Source organism: Ranitomeya imitator, chromosome 1, assembly GCF_032444005.1.
Source record: "Ranitomeya imitator isolate aRanImi1 chromosome 1, aRanImi1.pri, whole genome shotgun sequence".
In the NCBI taxonomy this organism is placed as follows: Eukaryota; Metazoa; Chordata; class Amphibia; order Anura; family Dendrobatidae; genus Ranitomeya; species Ranitomeya imitator.
The window spans coordinates 724,577,462-724,595,868 of NC_091282.1; the positions used below are offsets into that span (position 1 = coordinate 724,577,462).

The 18,407-nt window shown below is 43.7% G+C and overlaps 1 protein-coding gene across 1 annotated transcript in view; it reads right to left on the bottom strand.

Annotated features, from left to right (window-relative positions):
* The window catches only part of TYRO3 (TYRO3 protein tyrosine kinase), a 287,406-nt gene that overhangs the window by 60,379 nt on the left and 208,620 nt on the right, over positions 1 to 18,407 (bottom strand). The window contains exons 9-11 of the mRNA XM_069732534.1: positions 16,980 to 17,124; positions 4,602 to 4,731; positions 2,872 to 2,972 (exon numbers count right to left, since the gene is read on the bottom strand). Of these exons, the coding sequence (XP_069588635.1) occupies positions 2,872 to 2,972; positions 4,602 to 4,731; positions 16,980 to 17,124 (376 nt within the window). The remainder of the gene's footprint in view (positions 1 to 2,871; positions 2,973 to 4,601; positions 4,732 to 16,979; positions 17,125 to 18,407) is intronic.

Genomic DNA, 18,407 nt, shown 5'->3' on the forward strand with positions numbered 1-18,407 from the left:
TGGTATCTGTTTTGAACTGTATTTCTGTTATGCTGTAATGTCTATTGTCTGTACAAGTCCCCTCTATAATTTGTAAAGCGCTGCGGAATATGTTGGCGCTATATAAATAAAAATTATTATTATTATTATATTATTATGTGTTGAACGGGCTGCTGTTAATGCAATGTGAACCTAGCCTATAAAAGACACCTGTCCACAACCTCAAACAGTCACACTCCAAACTCCACTGTGGTGAAGATCAAAGAGCTGTCGAAGGACACCAGAAACAAAATTGCAGCCCTGCAGCAAGCTGGGAATAATAATCTTAATAATAATCTGTATTTTTATATAGCGCTAACATATTTCGCAGCGCTTTACAGTTTGCTCACATTATCATCGCTGTCCCCGATGGGGCTCACAATCTAAATTCCCTTTTAGTATGTTTTTGGAATGTGGGACGAAACCGGAGTACCTGGAAGAAATGCACGCAAACACGGGGAGAACATACAAACTCCTTGCAGATGTTGTCCTTGGCGGGATTTGAACCCAGGACCCCAGCGCTGCAAGGCTGCAATGCTGCCCATGGGAAGACGGAGTCTGCAATAGGCAAGCAGCTTGGTCTGATGAAATCATCTCTGGGAGCAATAATAAGAAAATGGAAGACATACAAGACCACTGATAATCTCCCTCAATCTGGGGCACCATGCAAAATCTCACCCCGTGGGGTCAAAATGATAAGAACAGTGAGCAAAAATCCCAGAACCACACAGAAGGACCTAGTGAATGACCTGCATAGAGTTGGGACCACCATAACAAAGGCTACCATTAGTAACACTACGCCGCCAGGGACGCAGATCCTGCAGTGCCAGACGTGTCCTTCTGCTTAAGCCAGTACATGTCCGGCCATGTCTGAAGTTTGCTAGAGAGCGTTTGGATTATCCAGAAGAGTATTGGGAGAACGTCATATGGTCTAATGAAACAAAAGTAGAACTGTTTGGTAGAAACAAAACTCGTCGTATTTGGAAGAGACAGAATGCTGAGTTGCATCCAAAGAACACCATACCTACTGTGAAGCATGGGAGTGACAACATCATGCTTTGGGGCTGTTTCTCTGCAAAAGGGACCAGGACGACTGATCCGTGTACATGAAAGAATGAATGGGGCCATGTATAGTGAGATTTTGAGTGCAAACCTCCTTCCATCAGCAAGTGCATTGAAGATAAAACGTGGATGGATCTTTCAGCTTGATAATGATCCCAAGCACACTGCCAGGGCAACAAAGGAGTGGCTTCATAAGAAACATATGAGGATCCTGGAGTGGCCTAGCCAGTCTCCAGATCTCAACCCCATAGAAAACCTTTGGAGGGAGTTGAAAGTCTGTGTTGCCCAGCGACAGGCCCAAAACATCACTGTTCTAGAGGAGATCTGCATGGAGGAATGGGCCAACATACCACAACAGTGTGTGCCAACCTTGTGAAGACTTACAGAAAACGTTTGACCTCTGTCATTGGCAACAAAGGATATATAACAAAATATTGAGATGAACTTTTGCTATTGAACAAATACGGTACAGTACTTATTTTTTTACCATAATTTGCTAAATAAATCTTGCAAAATCAGACAGGGTGATTTTCTGGATTTGTTTTCTCATTCTGGCACTCATAGTTGTGGTCTACCTATGATGTCAATTACAGGCCTGTCTCATGTTTTTGAGTGGGAGAACTTGCATAATTGGTGGCTGACTAAATACTTTTTTCCCCACTCAATCCAGGGCCCCTTCCTGATATGTATGTCCTCCATCCTTGGTCCCTTTGTTGGTATATATAGGTTCCCGTTCTGCCTCTGTGTAGAAAAAAATTCTACTCATGCTACTCACCTTCCTGCAGTCCCTCGATGTGCAGCGTCCTCTTCTGTAGCAGATGCAAAGGGTGGCAGATGACTTCGGTCTGCTTGCTTTGGCGATGTATGGTGGCACTGTCATGAGACGCCAATGCCTGGCATGCTGACGTCAGGTGCTGGCCTCTGATTAGCCGGTGGCATGTACTGCAGTACATGGAGCTGAAGAGTCTCTATGCTGAAGGAGGCGCTTTCTTCGGCTGCCCCTCTCTTGCATGGGCCTAGGTAGGATCACAACCTCTGCGACTGCAATCGTTACACCCATTGGTGGGAGTCTGAAACCTAGCACGTTAACTCATCCACTGTAAACTGTGTACATACACGAAGCAGCACGGCTCAATCCTTGTAGTGGCCATCCTTGGGTACTGCAGCTCAGCTCCAATTGAAGTTATTGGAAGCTACGCTGCATTCAGTGCTGAAAACAGCTATGTACAGCTACTTTCACACTAGCGTCGGTACGGGGCCGTCGCCATGCTTCGGTCCGACGTAACGACGCACGTTGTGAAATAAATGAACAACGGGGGCAGCGGATGCAGTTTTTCAACGCATCCGCTGCCCCATTGTAATGTCCGGGGAGGAGGCGGCGGAGTTCTGGCCGCGCATGCGTGGTCGGAAATGGCGGACACGTCGCATAAAAAAACGTTACATGGAACTTTTTTTGTGCCGACGGTCCGCCAAAACACGACGCATCCATCGCAAGACGGATGCAACGTGTGACCATACGTCGCTAATGCAAGTCTATGGAGAAAAAACGCATCCTGCGGGCAACTTTGCAGATTGCATTTTTTCTCCAAAACGACGCATTGCAACGGCCGTCACACGACGCTAGTGTGAAAGTAGCCTAATTAGTTGGAATGCAGGTTATGAAAAATTATCTGACCATTAACATTGTGGTGAAGACCTGTATTTTCATTGCAAGCATTTTGGGCTACATGTAAATAATAGCGTAGATGTAGAGATGATATGCGGACCACCGAAACATGTATTTTGACTTACATGTAGCCTCCAAAACCTCTGTTCCTCTCCTGTTGAAAGATCTGGCTGCAGTAAACTGTATGACTGGACCACCCCGACCAAGCATAGAACCAAATAGGTGTCTATAAAAAAATGTTAATAAAACAGAAAGTTGAATTTCCAATATTGCTTAGAAAAACGATAATTAATGGCAAAACCAGACATTTTTTAGGCAAGTAATAAAGACTAGTCAGCAAAAAAAAAGTTAAAAAAACTGAGAATAAAGACAGACATAAAACATATATCATATGTCTTCTTTTTTAATACTAGCTGTGCCTTATACATGGTGTCATGTTGTTACTCCCTTTTCATTTAAATGGAAACTGTTCTTTTAACAAATTTTTCACAAACCAAAACTACAGGCAAATAGAAAAAACTAGTAACAGATCTTATCAGAGAGTTCTGCTTCTTTCTCCACTTATGAGCCACTCCTTCCCCTCCCCTCTAGATACCAAATTTATCATCCACTGTGAAAAAAAAACAGCTCTACCTAGTCTTGTTCAAGACACATTGCAAGCTCTGTGAGGTGTCAAGTTCTCTATGGAGAGGAGGAGTGGAAAGCTTTGTAAGAAATCAAGCTGAGGAAGACACAGAAAGATTGCGCTGAGCTTTGTAACAATTCTTTTACAACACCCTAGATCTGGATTCACATCTACACAGTTCAGGACTGCTGTATAAGGGCTCATACTCGCATGCGAGAAACTCTGAGGAGTCTCGCATGTCAATACTAGACACTGCAGCCGAGACTCAGGGGTGGAGCGTGTGGCCACATAGCAATATATGCGCTGAACGCTCCGCTCCTGAGTGCCGGCAGCCGTGCCAGGTATTGACGTGCGAGACTCATCCGAGTTTCTCGCATGTGAGTATGAGCCCTAATATCCTCCATGCTGATACTGCTATTTTTCGCTGCATGATAACTAAGGAAAGAAGTGTAGGAATTCTTCTGTATATGGGAAAGATTGTAGAATCTAGTCTCCACCCTCCAGCTCAACGTTCTCATCCTCCAGCTCAGCCTCAATTGTAAATTAAGAGATAGGGCCTGCAAAGGTGAATACTGGTGGAAATGCAGGAGACACACCTGTTTAATTACTGGTTATCCTGCATATATATGCCACTGCTGATTTTTTTAATATATGCATTTATATACATACTAGATTGTGGCCCGATTCTAACGCATCGTGTATTCTAGAATATGCATGTCCCCGTAGTATATGGACAATGATGATTCCAGAATTCGCGGCAGACTGTGCCCGTCGCTGATTGGTCGAGGCAACCTTTATGACATCATCGTCGCCATGGCAACCATTATGACATCTACGTCGATACTGTGCCCGTCGCTGAATCAGAAACGTGAGATGTCTACGTCCTTTATGACATCATCGTCGCTGTGCCCGTCGCTGATTGGTCGAGGACTGGCGGCCTCGACCAATCAGAGACGCGGGATTTCCAGGACAGACAGACAGACAGACGGAAAAACCCTTAGACAATTATATATATATAGAAGATAAGGGGTGTGTGTGTATGTATATAGATAGATAGATAGATAGATAGATAGATAGATAGATAGATAGATAGATAGATAGATAGATAGATAGATAGAGAGATAGATATTTATTAGAATACACAAACTCACTAACCGGCTCTCCTTCTTAAAAATCAGTTATGCTACATAATCTAATGCTTAGTTTTAACATAATTGAGCGTTTTCTCACCCGAATCTTGTTTCTTTTCTTCTTTTTCGCAAAAATATTAAGGTCATAGCCACAACTGTCACCAAGGCAGTAAGGATACCCAAAACCAGGGGGACCCAGGACATTCTGGCATGTGGACGTCTCTGCCGACCTAAGTGGTATAGAATAGAAAAATTTTACATATCATGACGACTTGTCAAATTTAAAAATATTTAGAATTGAGATTCCTCACAGCTAACTGAAAAGATGGTAAATTGCAAGTTTTCAAGACTACTCCGGTCTCTTCATCAGGCATAAACTAATTCAAATTCTGAAGAATCACATATTTATACACAACACAGCAGAAAGACAATGCAATGGATAAGACAAGTGAAGTGAAGCAGAGCTATCATTATGGGAGAGTGATAAACAGTTGTGTCCATAAATATTGGAACAGTTCATAGATAAGGAGTGTGAATGTTTTATTGTCCCCCGATTGGGGTCTGGTTCTGTGTTGTGATGCCCCCACAAAGTCTGAGGAGCAAATTCCTTAATTGATGTAGAAAGACATAAATCCATGTAAACACCTTCATTCCTGCACTGAGAGTGTCAAAGGTCATCATCAGCTTATACTCCCAGACTCTTCTGACGCTCTGAAATTTGAAATTACCCTTTAAATAGACAGGTTTTAAATTTTTTCTGGTTGCAAGGAAAGGTACCTGCAGCTGTTGGAGAGGACAGGGAGCTTCTGACAATGATGCTTCTTAAATTTTGGGAGCTGCCTAAAACATAGTAGTGGGGGTCTGGAAAAATGGATTGTAAGTGGGAATCTTTTTGTAGTAAAGGTTGGAGTTTCCGTTCAGTTGCCCTAAGCACCTCCAGATTTGGATTGTAGGTGACTACTAGAGGAACCCGGTTATTTTCTTCTTTAGCTTTGTAATGTAGGAGATAATTCCTTGATATTCTAGTTGGTCTTGAAATTTGATTTTGAATTGTTCTTGGATGGTAGCCCTGATTCATAAAGGTCTTTCTGAGGCGTTTGTATAGAGTCCTGAATTGAGGCGCAATCTGTGTAGTTTCTTTTCCTTGTTATGAATCAGAAAGGTCCGTAGTTTGTTGTAGTATTGTAGTAAATTTTGCTCTGTGTTATCTGTAAGTGTTTTCCTCAGAGTTTCAAATTGCCTTTGGACTTTACTCTTTATGCTGTAGCAGACATGCAGAAGGCGGTTCCTTAGTCTCTCGGAAGACGTGTCACAAAGGTTTTGTGCATAATGTGTATTGTAGGTATGAAGAATTGGGTTTGTAATCCAGAGTCCTTTGGGAATTAGATTCTCCTTTTTGCATGTAGATAAGAAAGAAACGTCACTGTCCATGTTTCTTCAGAAGTGGCTTAAGTTCCATAAAGATGCGGTACATTCTGGTACCCTCCATTTTGATACAGGAAAGATATGTATCTTGGTACCGTGTTAGCCAGTAGATAGAAAAATATTTAGAATTGAGAGTCCTCAGTGGTTGATACTAGGGTTGAGCGAAACGGATCGGACAAATCCAAAAATCGCCGACTTTCTGCAAAGTCGAGTTTCATGAAACCCGACCCGATCCTAGTGTGGGATTGGCCATGAGGTCGGCGATCTTCACGCCAAAGTCGCGTTTCGTATGACGCTTTCAGCGCTATTTTTCAGCCAATGAAGGAGGACGCAGAGTGTGGGCAGCGTGATGACATAGGTCTCGGTCCCCACCATCTTAGAGAAGGGCATGACAGTGATTGTCTTGCTTTCTGCGGCGTGACAGGGGCTATAAAGGGGCGTGCACACCGACTGCCATCTTACTTCTGCCGATCGTAACATAGGGAGAGGTTGCCGCAGCTGCATCAGAAGAAGGGATATAGTTAGGGAGGGACGATTAACCCGGAAACTGCTTGTGCTGTAGCGATTTCCACTGTCCAACACCACCATTTGTTTGCAGGGACAGTGGAGGCTATATTTTTGTGCATCAGCTCTGTAGCTTATTGGGCTGCCCTATAAGGCTCCCTGATAGCTGCATTGCTGTTTGCACACCGCTGTGCAAACCAACTGCTTTTCTAAAAGCAAAAATCCTGTTGCTCCTTTCTGCACAGTTATCTTGTTTATTTGTCCACACTTTTGTGTGCAGCAGTCCTTTTTCTTGCTGCCATACTTTTCCTGAGATCATTGTAGGGAGATTGAAATTGTACTACAGTACTTGTATTTTTTCATATATCTTCCAGCCACTTTCTGCCACTTAGATTGCGTTGTTTTATACACTGGGCCTGAGTTTTGGGTCAGTCTCCCCCCAAAAAAGAGGAGATTAAAATTCTCACAAAGTGGATCTACTGCAGTCCTGTTAGTTTGATGTATGTCAGCCAGCCACTTTCTGCCACTTACATTGCGTTGTTTTATACACTGGGCCTGAGTTTTGGGTCAGTCTCCCCAAAAAAAGGGAGTTTCAAATTCTCACAAAGTGGATCTACTGCAGTCCTGTTAGTTTGGTGTATGTCAGCCAGCCACTTTCTGCCACTTACATTGCATTGTTTTATACACTGGGCCTGAGTTTTGGGTCAGTCTCCCCCCAAAAAAGGGAGTTTCAAATTCTCAACATGTTTATATACACCTTCTACCTTGTTTTACAGTACCATATAACAGTTGTTATTTTGGTTAGATTTTCCAAAAACATGAGGAAGTCTCGTGGAAGAGGCCGTGGGCGGTGGTTGCCAGCTGGTACTGATGGTGGTGGTGGTGCATCTGGTGGTAGTGGCAAAAGCACAATAGCACCTAAGGCTGGAGGTGTTGAGCCAGCGTCATCGTCTGGCCACACAAGGCCTCGAAGGCTCCCTTATCTGGGAGTAGGAAAACAGCTTTTAAAGCCGGAGCAGCAGCAAAAAGTTTTGGCTTTCCTTGCTGACTCAGCCTCTAGCTCTTTCGCCTCCTCTTCAGAAAGTTCCAAATATAAAAGCAGCGAGTCATCAGTGGATGATCGCGGTCACGAACAAGTCGTTTCCTTGTGTCCTTCACCCAAACCAAAAGTGAAGGATGCGTCAGGCGACACTACAGGTTACTCCATGGAGCTCTCTACACATACCGTGCCTGGGTTAGAACGGGAAATTGTTAACTGCCCATTACAAGATGAATCTGACATGGAGTGCACTGATGCACAGCCACAGCTAGATTATAATGCTGTTCCATTGACTCAGATCACTACATTGCCCTCGCAGTGTACTGAGCCAGAATCTGACCCTGATGAGACTATGGTGCCCCGTCCCGAACGCTATAGCACCTTTCACGGTGACACAGAGGAAGGTGCACATGACGTTGAAGAGGAGGTGATAGATGACCCAGTTGTTGACCCAGATTGGCAGCCATTGGGGAAAGAGGGTGCCGCTGCCAGTAGCTCAGAAGCAGAGGAGGATGATCCGCAGCAGCCATCTACATCGCAACAGCTGTCATCTGGCAGGCCCGTATCAGGCCAAAAACGTTTGTCAAAAACAAAAACAGTTTTAGGACAGCATGGCGTGAAAGTAGCACAGTGTGCAATGCCTGAAAAGGTATTCCATAGTAGGAAGAGTGCAGTGTGGCAATTTTTTAACCAAGATCCGAATGATCAGTCAAAAGTTATCTGTAAAAAATGCTCAAAGACCTTTAGCAGAGGGAAGAATCTTCAAAATTTAAATAAAACGTGCATGCTTAGACATTTAACCAGCATGCACTTACAAGCCTGGACTAACTACCAAACGTCCCGTACCGTTGGTGCACCTGCTCAGAATGAAGGTAGTCAGCAACGCTACATTGCTTCCCTCACTGTAAGCCCACCGGTTAGGACACCACCAGCAGCAAATGTGGAGGTATCGTCACAAGGCCAAAGCAGTCAGGGAATCACAAGGTTATTGGTAGGAAACACTGTATCATCACCAACCCTCTCTCAATCCGCCATGTCCACCACCACCGCTAGTTCCACCATATGCACCTCTCCAGTCCAGCTCACCCTACAAGAGACTCTCGTTAGGAAAAAAAAAAGTACTCATCCTCTCTTCCGCCTACACAGGGTTTGAACGCCCACATTGCTAGACTAATCTCGTTAGAGATGATGCCCTACCGGTTGGTTGAAAGCGAAGCTTTCAAAGCCCTGATGGCCTACGCAGTACCACGCTATGAGCTATCCAGTCGACACTTCTTTGCGAGAAAAGCCATCCCAGCCCTCCACCAGCATGTCAAAGACCGCATTGTACATGCACTGAGGCAATCAGTCAGTAGAAAGGTGCACCTCACAACAGATGCATGGACCAGTAGGCATGGCCAGGGACGTTACTTGTCCATCACAGCACACTGGGTTAATGTGGTGGATGCAGGGTCCACAGGGGACAGCCATATTGGGACAGTTCTGCCTAGCCCACGGTCTAGGAAACAGTTGGCTGTAGGCGTTCGCCACCCCTCCTCCTTAAGCGAAAGCTCGTCCATAGAGCGCAGTCGCACGACCACTCCATCCGCAGCTGCCAGTGTTGCACATGAGGTGTCCCATTATCGAACAGCTAGTGGTAAGCATGAGCAAGCTGTGTTAGAAATGAAGTGTTTGGGTGACAACAGACACACCGCGGAAGTACTGGCCGAGTACTTGCAGCAACAAACTCAGTCATGGCTGGGCAGTGTACATCTTGAGGCAGGCAAGGTAGTAAGTGATAACGGAAGGAATTTTATGGCTGCCATAGCCCTTTCAGAACTTAAACACATACCTTGCCTGGCTCACACCTTGAACCTGGTGGTGCAGTGCTTCCTCAAAAATTATCCGGAGTTACCAGCCCTGCTCCTGAAGGTGCGAAGACTTTGCTCGCACATCCGCCGGTCGCCCGTACACTCCAGCCGTATGCTGAACCATCAGCGATCGCTGAATCTTCCCCAGCACCACCTAATAATCGATGTTGCAACAAGGTGGAACTCCACACTGCACATGGTTCAGAGGCTGTGCAAACAGAGGCGTGCTGTGATTAATTTCTGGGAGGATACACATACACGGGCAGGCAGTTGGATGGCAGACATGGAGTTGTCTGGTGTGCAGTGGTCGAAGCTCCAAGATCTCTGTCAAGTCCTTCAGTGTTTTGAGGAATGCACACGGCTGGTAAGTGCAGACAACGCCATCATAAGCATGAGCATCCCACTAATGCGTCTGCTGATGCAAAGTTTGACGCACATTAAGGAGCTGGCGTCTGCAGCCGAGGAGGAGGGAAGCCTTGATGACAGTCAGCCATTGTCTGCTCAGGGAAATCTCCTGGACGAGGTGGCGGATGAAGAGGAGTAGGAGGATGATTGGGATGAATATTTATGGGAGGAGGATGCTTCACAGGGGGCAATAGAAACTGGTGGCGTTGCAAGGTCAGGTACAGAGTTTTTGCGGGACACAAGTGATGTTGATTTGCAAGAAAGTGCTCCTCAACCCAGCACAAGCAGTGAACTGACACCTGGAACATTGGCCCACATGGCTGAGTATGCCTTGCGTATCCTAAAAAGGGACCCCCGCATTATCAAAATGATGACCGATGACGATTACTTGTTGGCCTGCCTCCTGGATCCATGATATAAAGGAAAATTACAAAATATCATGCCACATGAGAACCTTGAGCAAATATTGGCTACCAAACAAGCAACTCTTGTAGACCGTTTGGTTCAGGCATTCCCAGCACACAGCGGCGGTGATGGTTCTCACACGAGCCGTAGGGGGCAACATGGCATAGGTGTTAGAGGTGCACAAATCCGAAGTGGCATTGGACAGAGGAGTTTTATGACCAGGTTGTGGAGTGATTTCGCAATGACCGCTGACACGACAGGTACTGCTGCATCGATTCAAAGTGACCGGAGACAGCATTTGTCCAGTATGGTTACGAACTACTTTTCCTCCCTTATCGATGTTCTCCCTCACAGGTCTTTCCCCTTTGATTACTGGGCATCTAAAATAGACACCTGGCCTGAATTGGCAGAATATGCATTACAGGAACTCGCTTGCCCTGCTTCTAGTGTGCTATCAGAAAGAGTCTTCAGTGCTGCTGGTTCAATACTGACTGAAAAAAAGGACACGTCTGGCTACCCAGAATGTTGATGATCTAACCTTCATTAAAATGAACCAATCATGGATTTCAAATTATTTTGCCCCACCTTCTCCTGCTGACACGTAGCTTGCATGAAAAATGTCTTGCTTTTGGCATCCTCTTACTGACTTCTCCAATTCCTCCAGCTGCTGAATGTCCACCATAGGCCATTTTTATACTTCCCTAAATGGGCTGACTCCCCCCACAGGGCCGTGGTCACCACCTGGTGCAAGCACCCGTGCGAGTGCCGTTTACCTGGACAGGTGGGTGCCCCCACTCTTGGGCGACGGCACTAGCACAGGGTCCCTCATAGTACAATGAAGTGTCTCTGACGGTGGTGGTGCACAACCAACGTCAGACACACCGTCGTAATATGAGGGGCCCTGTGCCAGTACCGCCGCCCACGAGAGAGTGATCCCCCCCTGCTCGAACAGTGCTCTACCACTTGCAATACTTACCTCTCCCTGCTCCACCACTGTGTAGTCTGTGCTGTTAAATCCTTCAATGGCACTGCCAATACAAATTTGTTGAAATGATAGATGATAGTTAAAATATACGGGGGCCCTGGCCTCCATTTAGACCAGTTAATACTTTGCGCCTACTACCACTGTCTGCTACTCAGCAGAGGAGCCCACCCCAGTACCTAGCTATGCCACTTGTTTATTCTTGTTACCAATTTTGAACTGCTTTTAGCCTACTTTTGTATTTTGGGCCGACTACCTGTGTCTGCGCCACTCATTACAATTGTCCTCCACAGAACAAAGCTATGCCGCCTGTTTAGTCCTGTTACCAATTTTGAACTGAATTTAGCCTACTTTTTTATTTTGGGCCTACTAACTGTGTCTGCGACACTCATTACAATTGTCCTCCACAGAACAAAGCTATGCCGCCTGTTTAGTCCGGTTACCAATTTTGAACTGCATTTAGCCTACTTTTGTATTTTGGGCCTACTAACTGTGTCTGCGACACTCATTACAATTGTCCTCCACAGAACAAAGCTATGCCGCCTGTTTAGTCCGGTTACCAATTTTGAACTGAATTTAGCCTACTTTTTTATTTTGGGCCTATATCTGTGTTTCCTCCTCATCCTGCCCATTGCCCAGCCACTGCTGGATGAGTCTGCTGGTACATTGACCCAGACCACTACATTCCCCTTGCACTCTACACAGCCAGAATCTCACCCTGCTGAAAGTCAGGTTCCCCTTCCCGCATACTATACCACCTTACACGGGGACAAAGAGGAAGGCGCAGATGAAAGTGCAGGTTCCTTCAACAGGTGGGGGGGCATACTCGTTGGCACTGGCACAGGGCCCCTCATAGTAAGCAAAAGTGTCTTTGGCCGTGGGAGGCGCCACCCGCCATCAAACACACCGCTGTACTATGAGGGGCCCTGTGCCAGTGCCAACGAGTGGGCCCCCCCTGCTTTCTCAGGATCACAGCACCTGCAAAGTTGAAATACTTACCTCTCCCTGCTCCACCGCCGTGATGTATTCCGCATTTCCTGGGCCCACGAAAATCTTGAGCCAGCCCTACCCCCCCCCCACAACTTTAGCCAAATGACCCCCTGTTTTCAATGCCTAACTATTATTATAAAGTAAATTAAGATTGACAAGCTTAAGAAATAATAATTGATGTTTTTGGTATTAAAATGGGCACTGTAGGTGTTTTCCTGTCCTCCACTCACTACCGACTTTGATTCCCCATTGACTTGCATTGGGTTTCATGTTTCAGTCGGCCACCGACTTTTCGAAATAATCGGCCGATTTCACCCGACCCCACTTTTGACAAAGTTGGGTTTCGCGAAACCCGACTCGATCCTAAAAAAGAAAGTCGCTCAACTCTAGTGGATACCTTTTAATGGCTAACTGAAAAGATGGTAACAAATTGCAAGCTTTCGAGACTACTCAGGTCCCTTCATCAGGCCTGGACTAACACAAATTCTGAAGAATCACATATTTATGCACAACACAGCACAGAGTAGTTTTGAAAGCTTGCAATTTGTTACCATCTTTTCAGTTAGCCATTAAAAGGTATCAACCATTGAGGACTCTCAATTCTAAATATTTTTGTATCAACTGGCTAACACGGTACCAAGATATATATCTTCCCTTGTCAAATGTAACACATTTATTTTCTCATTTAATGATTATTTGTACACTAGTCTAACATGACACACCTTCGTTTCTAAAAGCGGTTTCACAAATGTCATTAAAAATGTGTTGGTCTCTTTTGCATATAGTCATCCCCTACCTTGTCCTGCTACATATATCATGTCCGTTGAGAAGGATGTTTATATCTTAGGCTCTGTTCACATATCCAGTTGTCATCCATTTAAAACCGATACAATATTATTAAAAAAAATTGATCTGTTAAAAGTGGAGCAGAAACAGATAGAAAATGTAAATCAAAGTTAATGTCTTATTGGGTCCCACTTTAGAAAAAAATTGGATCTGTTTAAAATGGAAACTTTGGTTTATCGTTTGCATCCAGTTTTTGTTCTGTTTTCAACTTATCCATTTTTACTAAAGGTGTCTCTGAACACAGTTTTCTGGGCATGTGCAGTACAAAAAAACATCACTTAGCAGATGATTATCTGTTGTGTCCCTTTTCCCATGGACTTCACTGTGCAAAAGAAAAAAAAGATCCAGTTGCTATCCTTTTTTTTTCTCTGGTGAACAAAAAGAGGTTTTTTTTTAATCCAGATAAAAAGGGACAGATGGAAAGGAAGAAAACATCGTATGACACTTAAAATGAATGGGTCACGTACTAAAACATTTTATTTCTGCATATATACAATAACAAATCATATTGTGGCAAAGTGTTAGCCAGAAAAATCGATGTGAATACTTTTCTGCCCAATGACGACAAAAGTATTCTGGGAGTGATACCTTTATTGGCTAAGCAGAAAATAATATGTTTGCAAGCTTTCAGAGCACAGTGGCTCCTTCTTCAGGCCAAATTACAAATTACATAATTAGCCACAGTGCTATGAAAGCTTGTAAACATATTATTTTCTGCTTAGCCAATAAAGGTATCACTCCCAGAATACTTTTGTCGTCATTGGGCAGAAAACTATTTCTGCATTTATGATCCAAAATTAATCCAAAAATGGAAGTAACTACTGCACATGGGAACAGAGCCTAAAACGAAGGTCAACATTTGAAATCTGCTAGATGGATTATTCCTAAGGCACAAGTGTACTTAGGCAGCGCAGAGCCCTTGTAAATTTGGATTGCAAGAGAGACAGGTAGCTAAACCCATACAAAAGTTGGACAACAATCTAATGTGCATAGTGGTCTTCATGACTCGGAGACAGGAGAGAACATATCATTGTGCACCGGCACAGGGGCCCAAGAGGTAAGAGGGCCACTACCACCTCCGAAGCAGGTGGAATTGTGCACTATGATGAGCTATTGGACTGCAAAGGGCCCACATGGTCTTGCACAGGGGCCTCTTCTGTATGTGTCTTCCCCTGCTCGGAGACAAAGGTCAGGCAGTTTGGAGAAAGATAGACAAGTGGTTGGGCAGTAAAATTCAATCTCCCTATTTAAAACAGATGAGTGCCCATTCATGTATGTGCAGTGCTGGATCAAACCCAGTGGATGGTTGACCTCGTTGACTTGGGATGTAGCCTATATATATTCATCTGGGTTCCTGAAGCTTCTACTCATAAATGTTCTATCATGATGTAGGCCACTTACCTCCCCTCCATCCCCACTCCCACTTTGGCTAATCACACAGTTGCCTTTCCCAATCAAATAGATGCCCATCCTCTACTACTTGAGAATTCTCCAATATACCCAAAACCTCATTTAATTGCCTCCTGTTTTAATGCTCACATCGGAGCTCCCTTAATAATAATAATAATAATAATAATAATAATAATTTTATTTATATAGCGCCAACATATTCCGCAGCGCTTTACAAATTATAGAGGGGACTTGTACAGACAATAGACATTACAGCATAACAGAAATACAGTTCAAAACAGATACCAGGAGGAGTGAGGGCCCTGCTCGCAAGCTTACAAACTATGAGGAAAAGGGGAGACACGAGAGGTGGATGGTAACAATTGCTTTAGTTATTCGGACCAGCTATAGTGTAAGGCTCAGGTGTTCATGTAAAGCTGCATGAACCAGTTACCTGCCTAAGTATGTAGCAGTACAGACACAGAGGGCTAATACTGCATAAAGTGTATGAGAACATGATGCGAGGAACCTTTTTTTTTTTTTTTATTATAAATAGGCCACACAGGGATTGTTAGGTTAATGCATTGAGGCGGTAGGCCAGTCTGAACAAATGAGTTTTTAGGGCACGCTTAAAACTGTGGGGATTGGGGATTAATCGTATTAACCTAGGTAGTGCATTCCAAATAATCGGCGCAGCACGTGTAAAGTCTTGGAGACGGGAGTGGGAGGTTCTGATTATTGAGGATGCTAACCTGAGGTCATTAGCGGAGGGCACGGGTAGGGTGGTAGACTGATACCAGGGAGGAGATGTAGGGTGGTGCTGAGCCATGGAGTGCTTTGTGGATGAGGGTAGTAGTTTTGTACTGGATTCTGGAGTGGATGGGTAGCCAGTGTAATGACTGGCACAGGGTAGAGGCATCGGTGTAACGGTTGGTGAGGAATATGATCCTGGCTGCAGCATTCAGGACAGATTGGAGCGGGGAGAGTTTTGCAAGAGGGAGACCGATTAGTAGAGAGTTACAATAGTCCAGACGAGAATGAATAAGTGAAACAGTAAGAGTTTTTGCAGAGTCGAAATTAAGAAAAGGGCGAATTCTAGAAATGTTTTTGAGATGCAGGTAAGAAGAGCGAGCCAGTGATCGGATGTAGGGGGTGAATGTAGCTGGCCTCCAAAGTCATCCATCTGGGACTGAACGCCAATTGTAAATTTCTTTCCATATCAAATCAATATTTTTCATCCATTGGCGTGGCTCCCAAAATATGGGAAGCCCATAGGCCGGAGCCTACTTTGCCTAATTGGTATTCCGTCACTGTGTATAGGATTCAAAACCGATAGCTGACTGCTGAACGAGCGAGCGTTAGTCTGACAATTACTGGCTTTGTATGGCCAGCTCTAGACAATGATATATTACAAAGAGCTATTTTCTAGTTCTCTCTCTAGCTACTGAAATTAAGTGATCTATAATCAGGATGAATGGATGAATCTTAGGCCAGCGATATATTACGGATACTAAATGAGTTGACATATACTGTATACACATTAGTCTTTTGTGCATTTGTACTGCCGACATCAGAGGCTGTAGGCATTTTACCTTCTGAAGTAATCCGAAGAGTATGAGCAAGAGACAAGATGATGTATTGCGGGGGAAAAATGCAAAAGAATTTGGGAAAAGTGAATATTTGCACAAAAGCGTTTGAAGACGTCTTAGAAGGCTGCACAGAGATGAATGTGGCACAGGAATAAGTTGCCCACTCAAAATTTTACATAATCACTGTGAACATTCCACAAATAGAAGCTGCAGGTGCCTATAGGAGTTTAGCGTAGTGAGCAAATGCAGATAACAAATGGCAGCTAAAATGGGCACAAAGGAAGTAAAAAAAAAAAAAAAAGCCCAGCAGCCTGCCAACTAGTTATTTTTGGAAAATTCAGTTTATACAGTCGTCCAAATTAAATGAGTTCTAGCTGTTCAGAATGGACTTAAAAGGGAAAAAAAACGGACAAATCGCAACTCATTTGTCATAAGATTAAAAATAATGAAACCATTAGCAGCTGACTGAGCCAAGTCGCACTAATGCAAATTGTGAGGGCGATTACGGAAAATAACGGGGTTACCCATTGCTCTTGCAGATGGATTACTGCAAAATGGAACAGTTTAAACTAAACTAAAAAATAGCTTTTCTTTTTCTTTAATTTATTTTATTTTTTTAAATTATTTAAAAAAAAACAAGGAAACCGATGCAAACTGTTTTGGCTCATATATAAAATATAGTTTTTTTGCCAGATTATGAGCACGTACCATTGTAATTAATGATGTATAATATCTTGCGGTGCTTGGGCTCGGTTATTATGAATGAGTAAGTGTTAAGATTTTCTAGTTGGGGGGTTTACTAGGGATTCGATATTGCACCTTTGGATAGATCAGCTCTATCAGACCAGTGGAGGTTTGACAACCTGGCACCTCCAACGATCAGTGGTTTTCATACTTCATCCTTACTCTGCCCCACTTCACTGCGGAATAGAATATTAGACTGGAAGGAATATGTAGCTATGTCCCCTATATTAAAGAGCCTAAAAACAAGACTTTTTGGAGAGACCTTGAGGACCAAGATGGAGAACCCAAACTTAGACTTGAGATTATTTACCAGCTTCTTCTATGGAGGCCACAAGAACAAAGTCACTCCAAGGTCCACACCCAGCAGAATTTGCCATACAGACCCTCACAGTTAGGTCTTTGTGAGGATCCCAAAAAGTCAAGTTGACTTGATTTCCCTGAACGGCCATCTCTCCCTGTAAATGGAAAAAGAAACAAACAATCAACTTCTGAGAAAAAGGAACCCATTGAACCATTAAACGACAGACATATGATCCAGCTAATAAGGAAATCGCATCCAAATAAAAAAAAATTATAACATAGAAAGTCAAATTAGTTTGAGTATATTCACACATGGCAGTCTTGTTGTAGGAAATATAAAGATAATTGTTTTCATAAATGTAAGTAAATGAGTGTTCCTGCATCATGTACATGGATTGCTGTAAGCCTCATTTATGTGAATGGCAGAGTTGCAGAAATTTTTGTATCAAAATTTGCTGCATGTGAATATTAGTCCAATTAGGTCAAGTAAGTTGGATAAAAATCCAAACCAAACCTTGTAAAAAAAAAAAAAAAATAGTACTGCCGTACATAACACAAAGGATCAAATTGTGTGCTGGCGAATATTCATCATCAAAAGTCTTGGGAATTCACTACCAAGTATGTGGAATTGGACTAAAGCTTCTATTTTTGAAGTCGATCACAGTGTACATTCTTCTTTTAATAAAAAGAAACCACATTTACCAACATGTTTATTTATTTAATTAAGCACTATAATGGCACTTGCTTGCTTCTCAAAAAAAGTTGGCTAATTTAGAAATATGCATATTGGAAAAATCTGAGCTAATCAGATTGTAAATTGGTTACCAAGAGAGTTTCTATCTAAATAGATTGGCATATTTCTGTCTATGCACACAGAAAGCTACCAATCAGTGGTGTGGGCAGGGTAATACAGAGCTCAGCATTCAGAGAACTGCTAGATCTGCAGCAGATAAAACAGGGATTTTATCACAACTGCAGCCAACAGACCAGTAAGTGACATCACTGGAATCAGAGTTGTTGCCTCTACATCATGCTGCTCTCAGTTGGGGCAGCAAAAACATGGTGACAGATTCCCTTTAAGATTGCCATACACATGAGATAGATGTTGGGAGAGATAGCAGTCCGCCATATGAATGTCCATGAAATTAAGTGTCCGGTTTTAGTCCTTCATACACGTTGAACTAGCATTGGCCGAATCCCCTGATATCGGCGGGATTAGGCAGCTTTCTAATGTCTATGGGGACCATAGAAAGATGATTTTCGGGGGAGATAAGGATCCAACATGTCCAATTTTCGACTGTTGATCCTTTTGTTCATGGTGAGCAGAGCTGCTGTAAGAGTGCAGCGCCCCAGAGACCTGGTCGTAGCAGTAGTGTCGCTCTGCCACTAAGGGGAGTGATGGTACGTCTGATGGCACTAAAGGAGTTCATCTGACCAG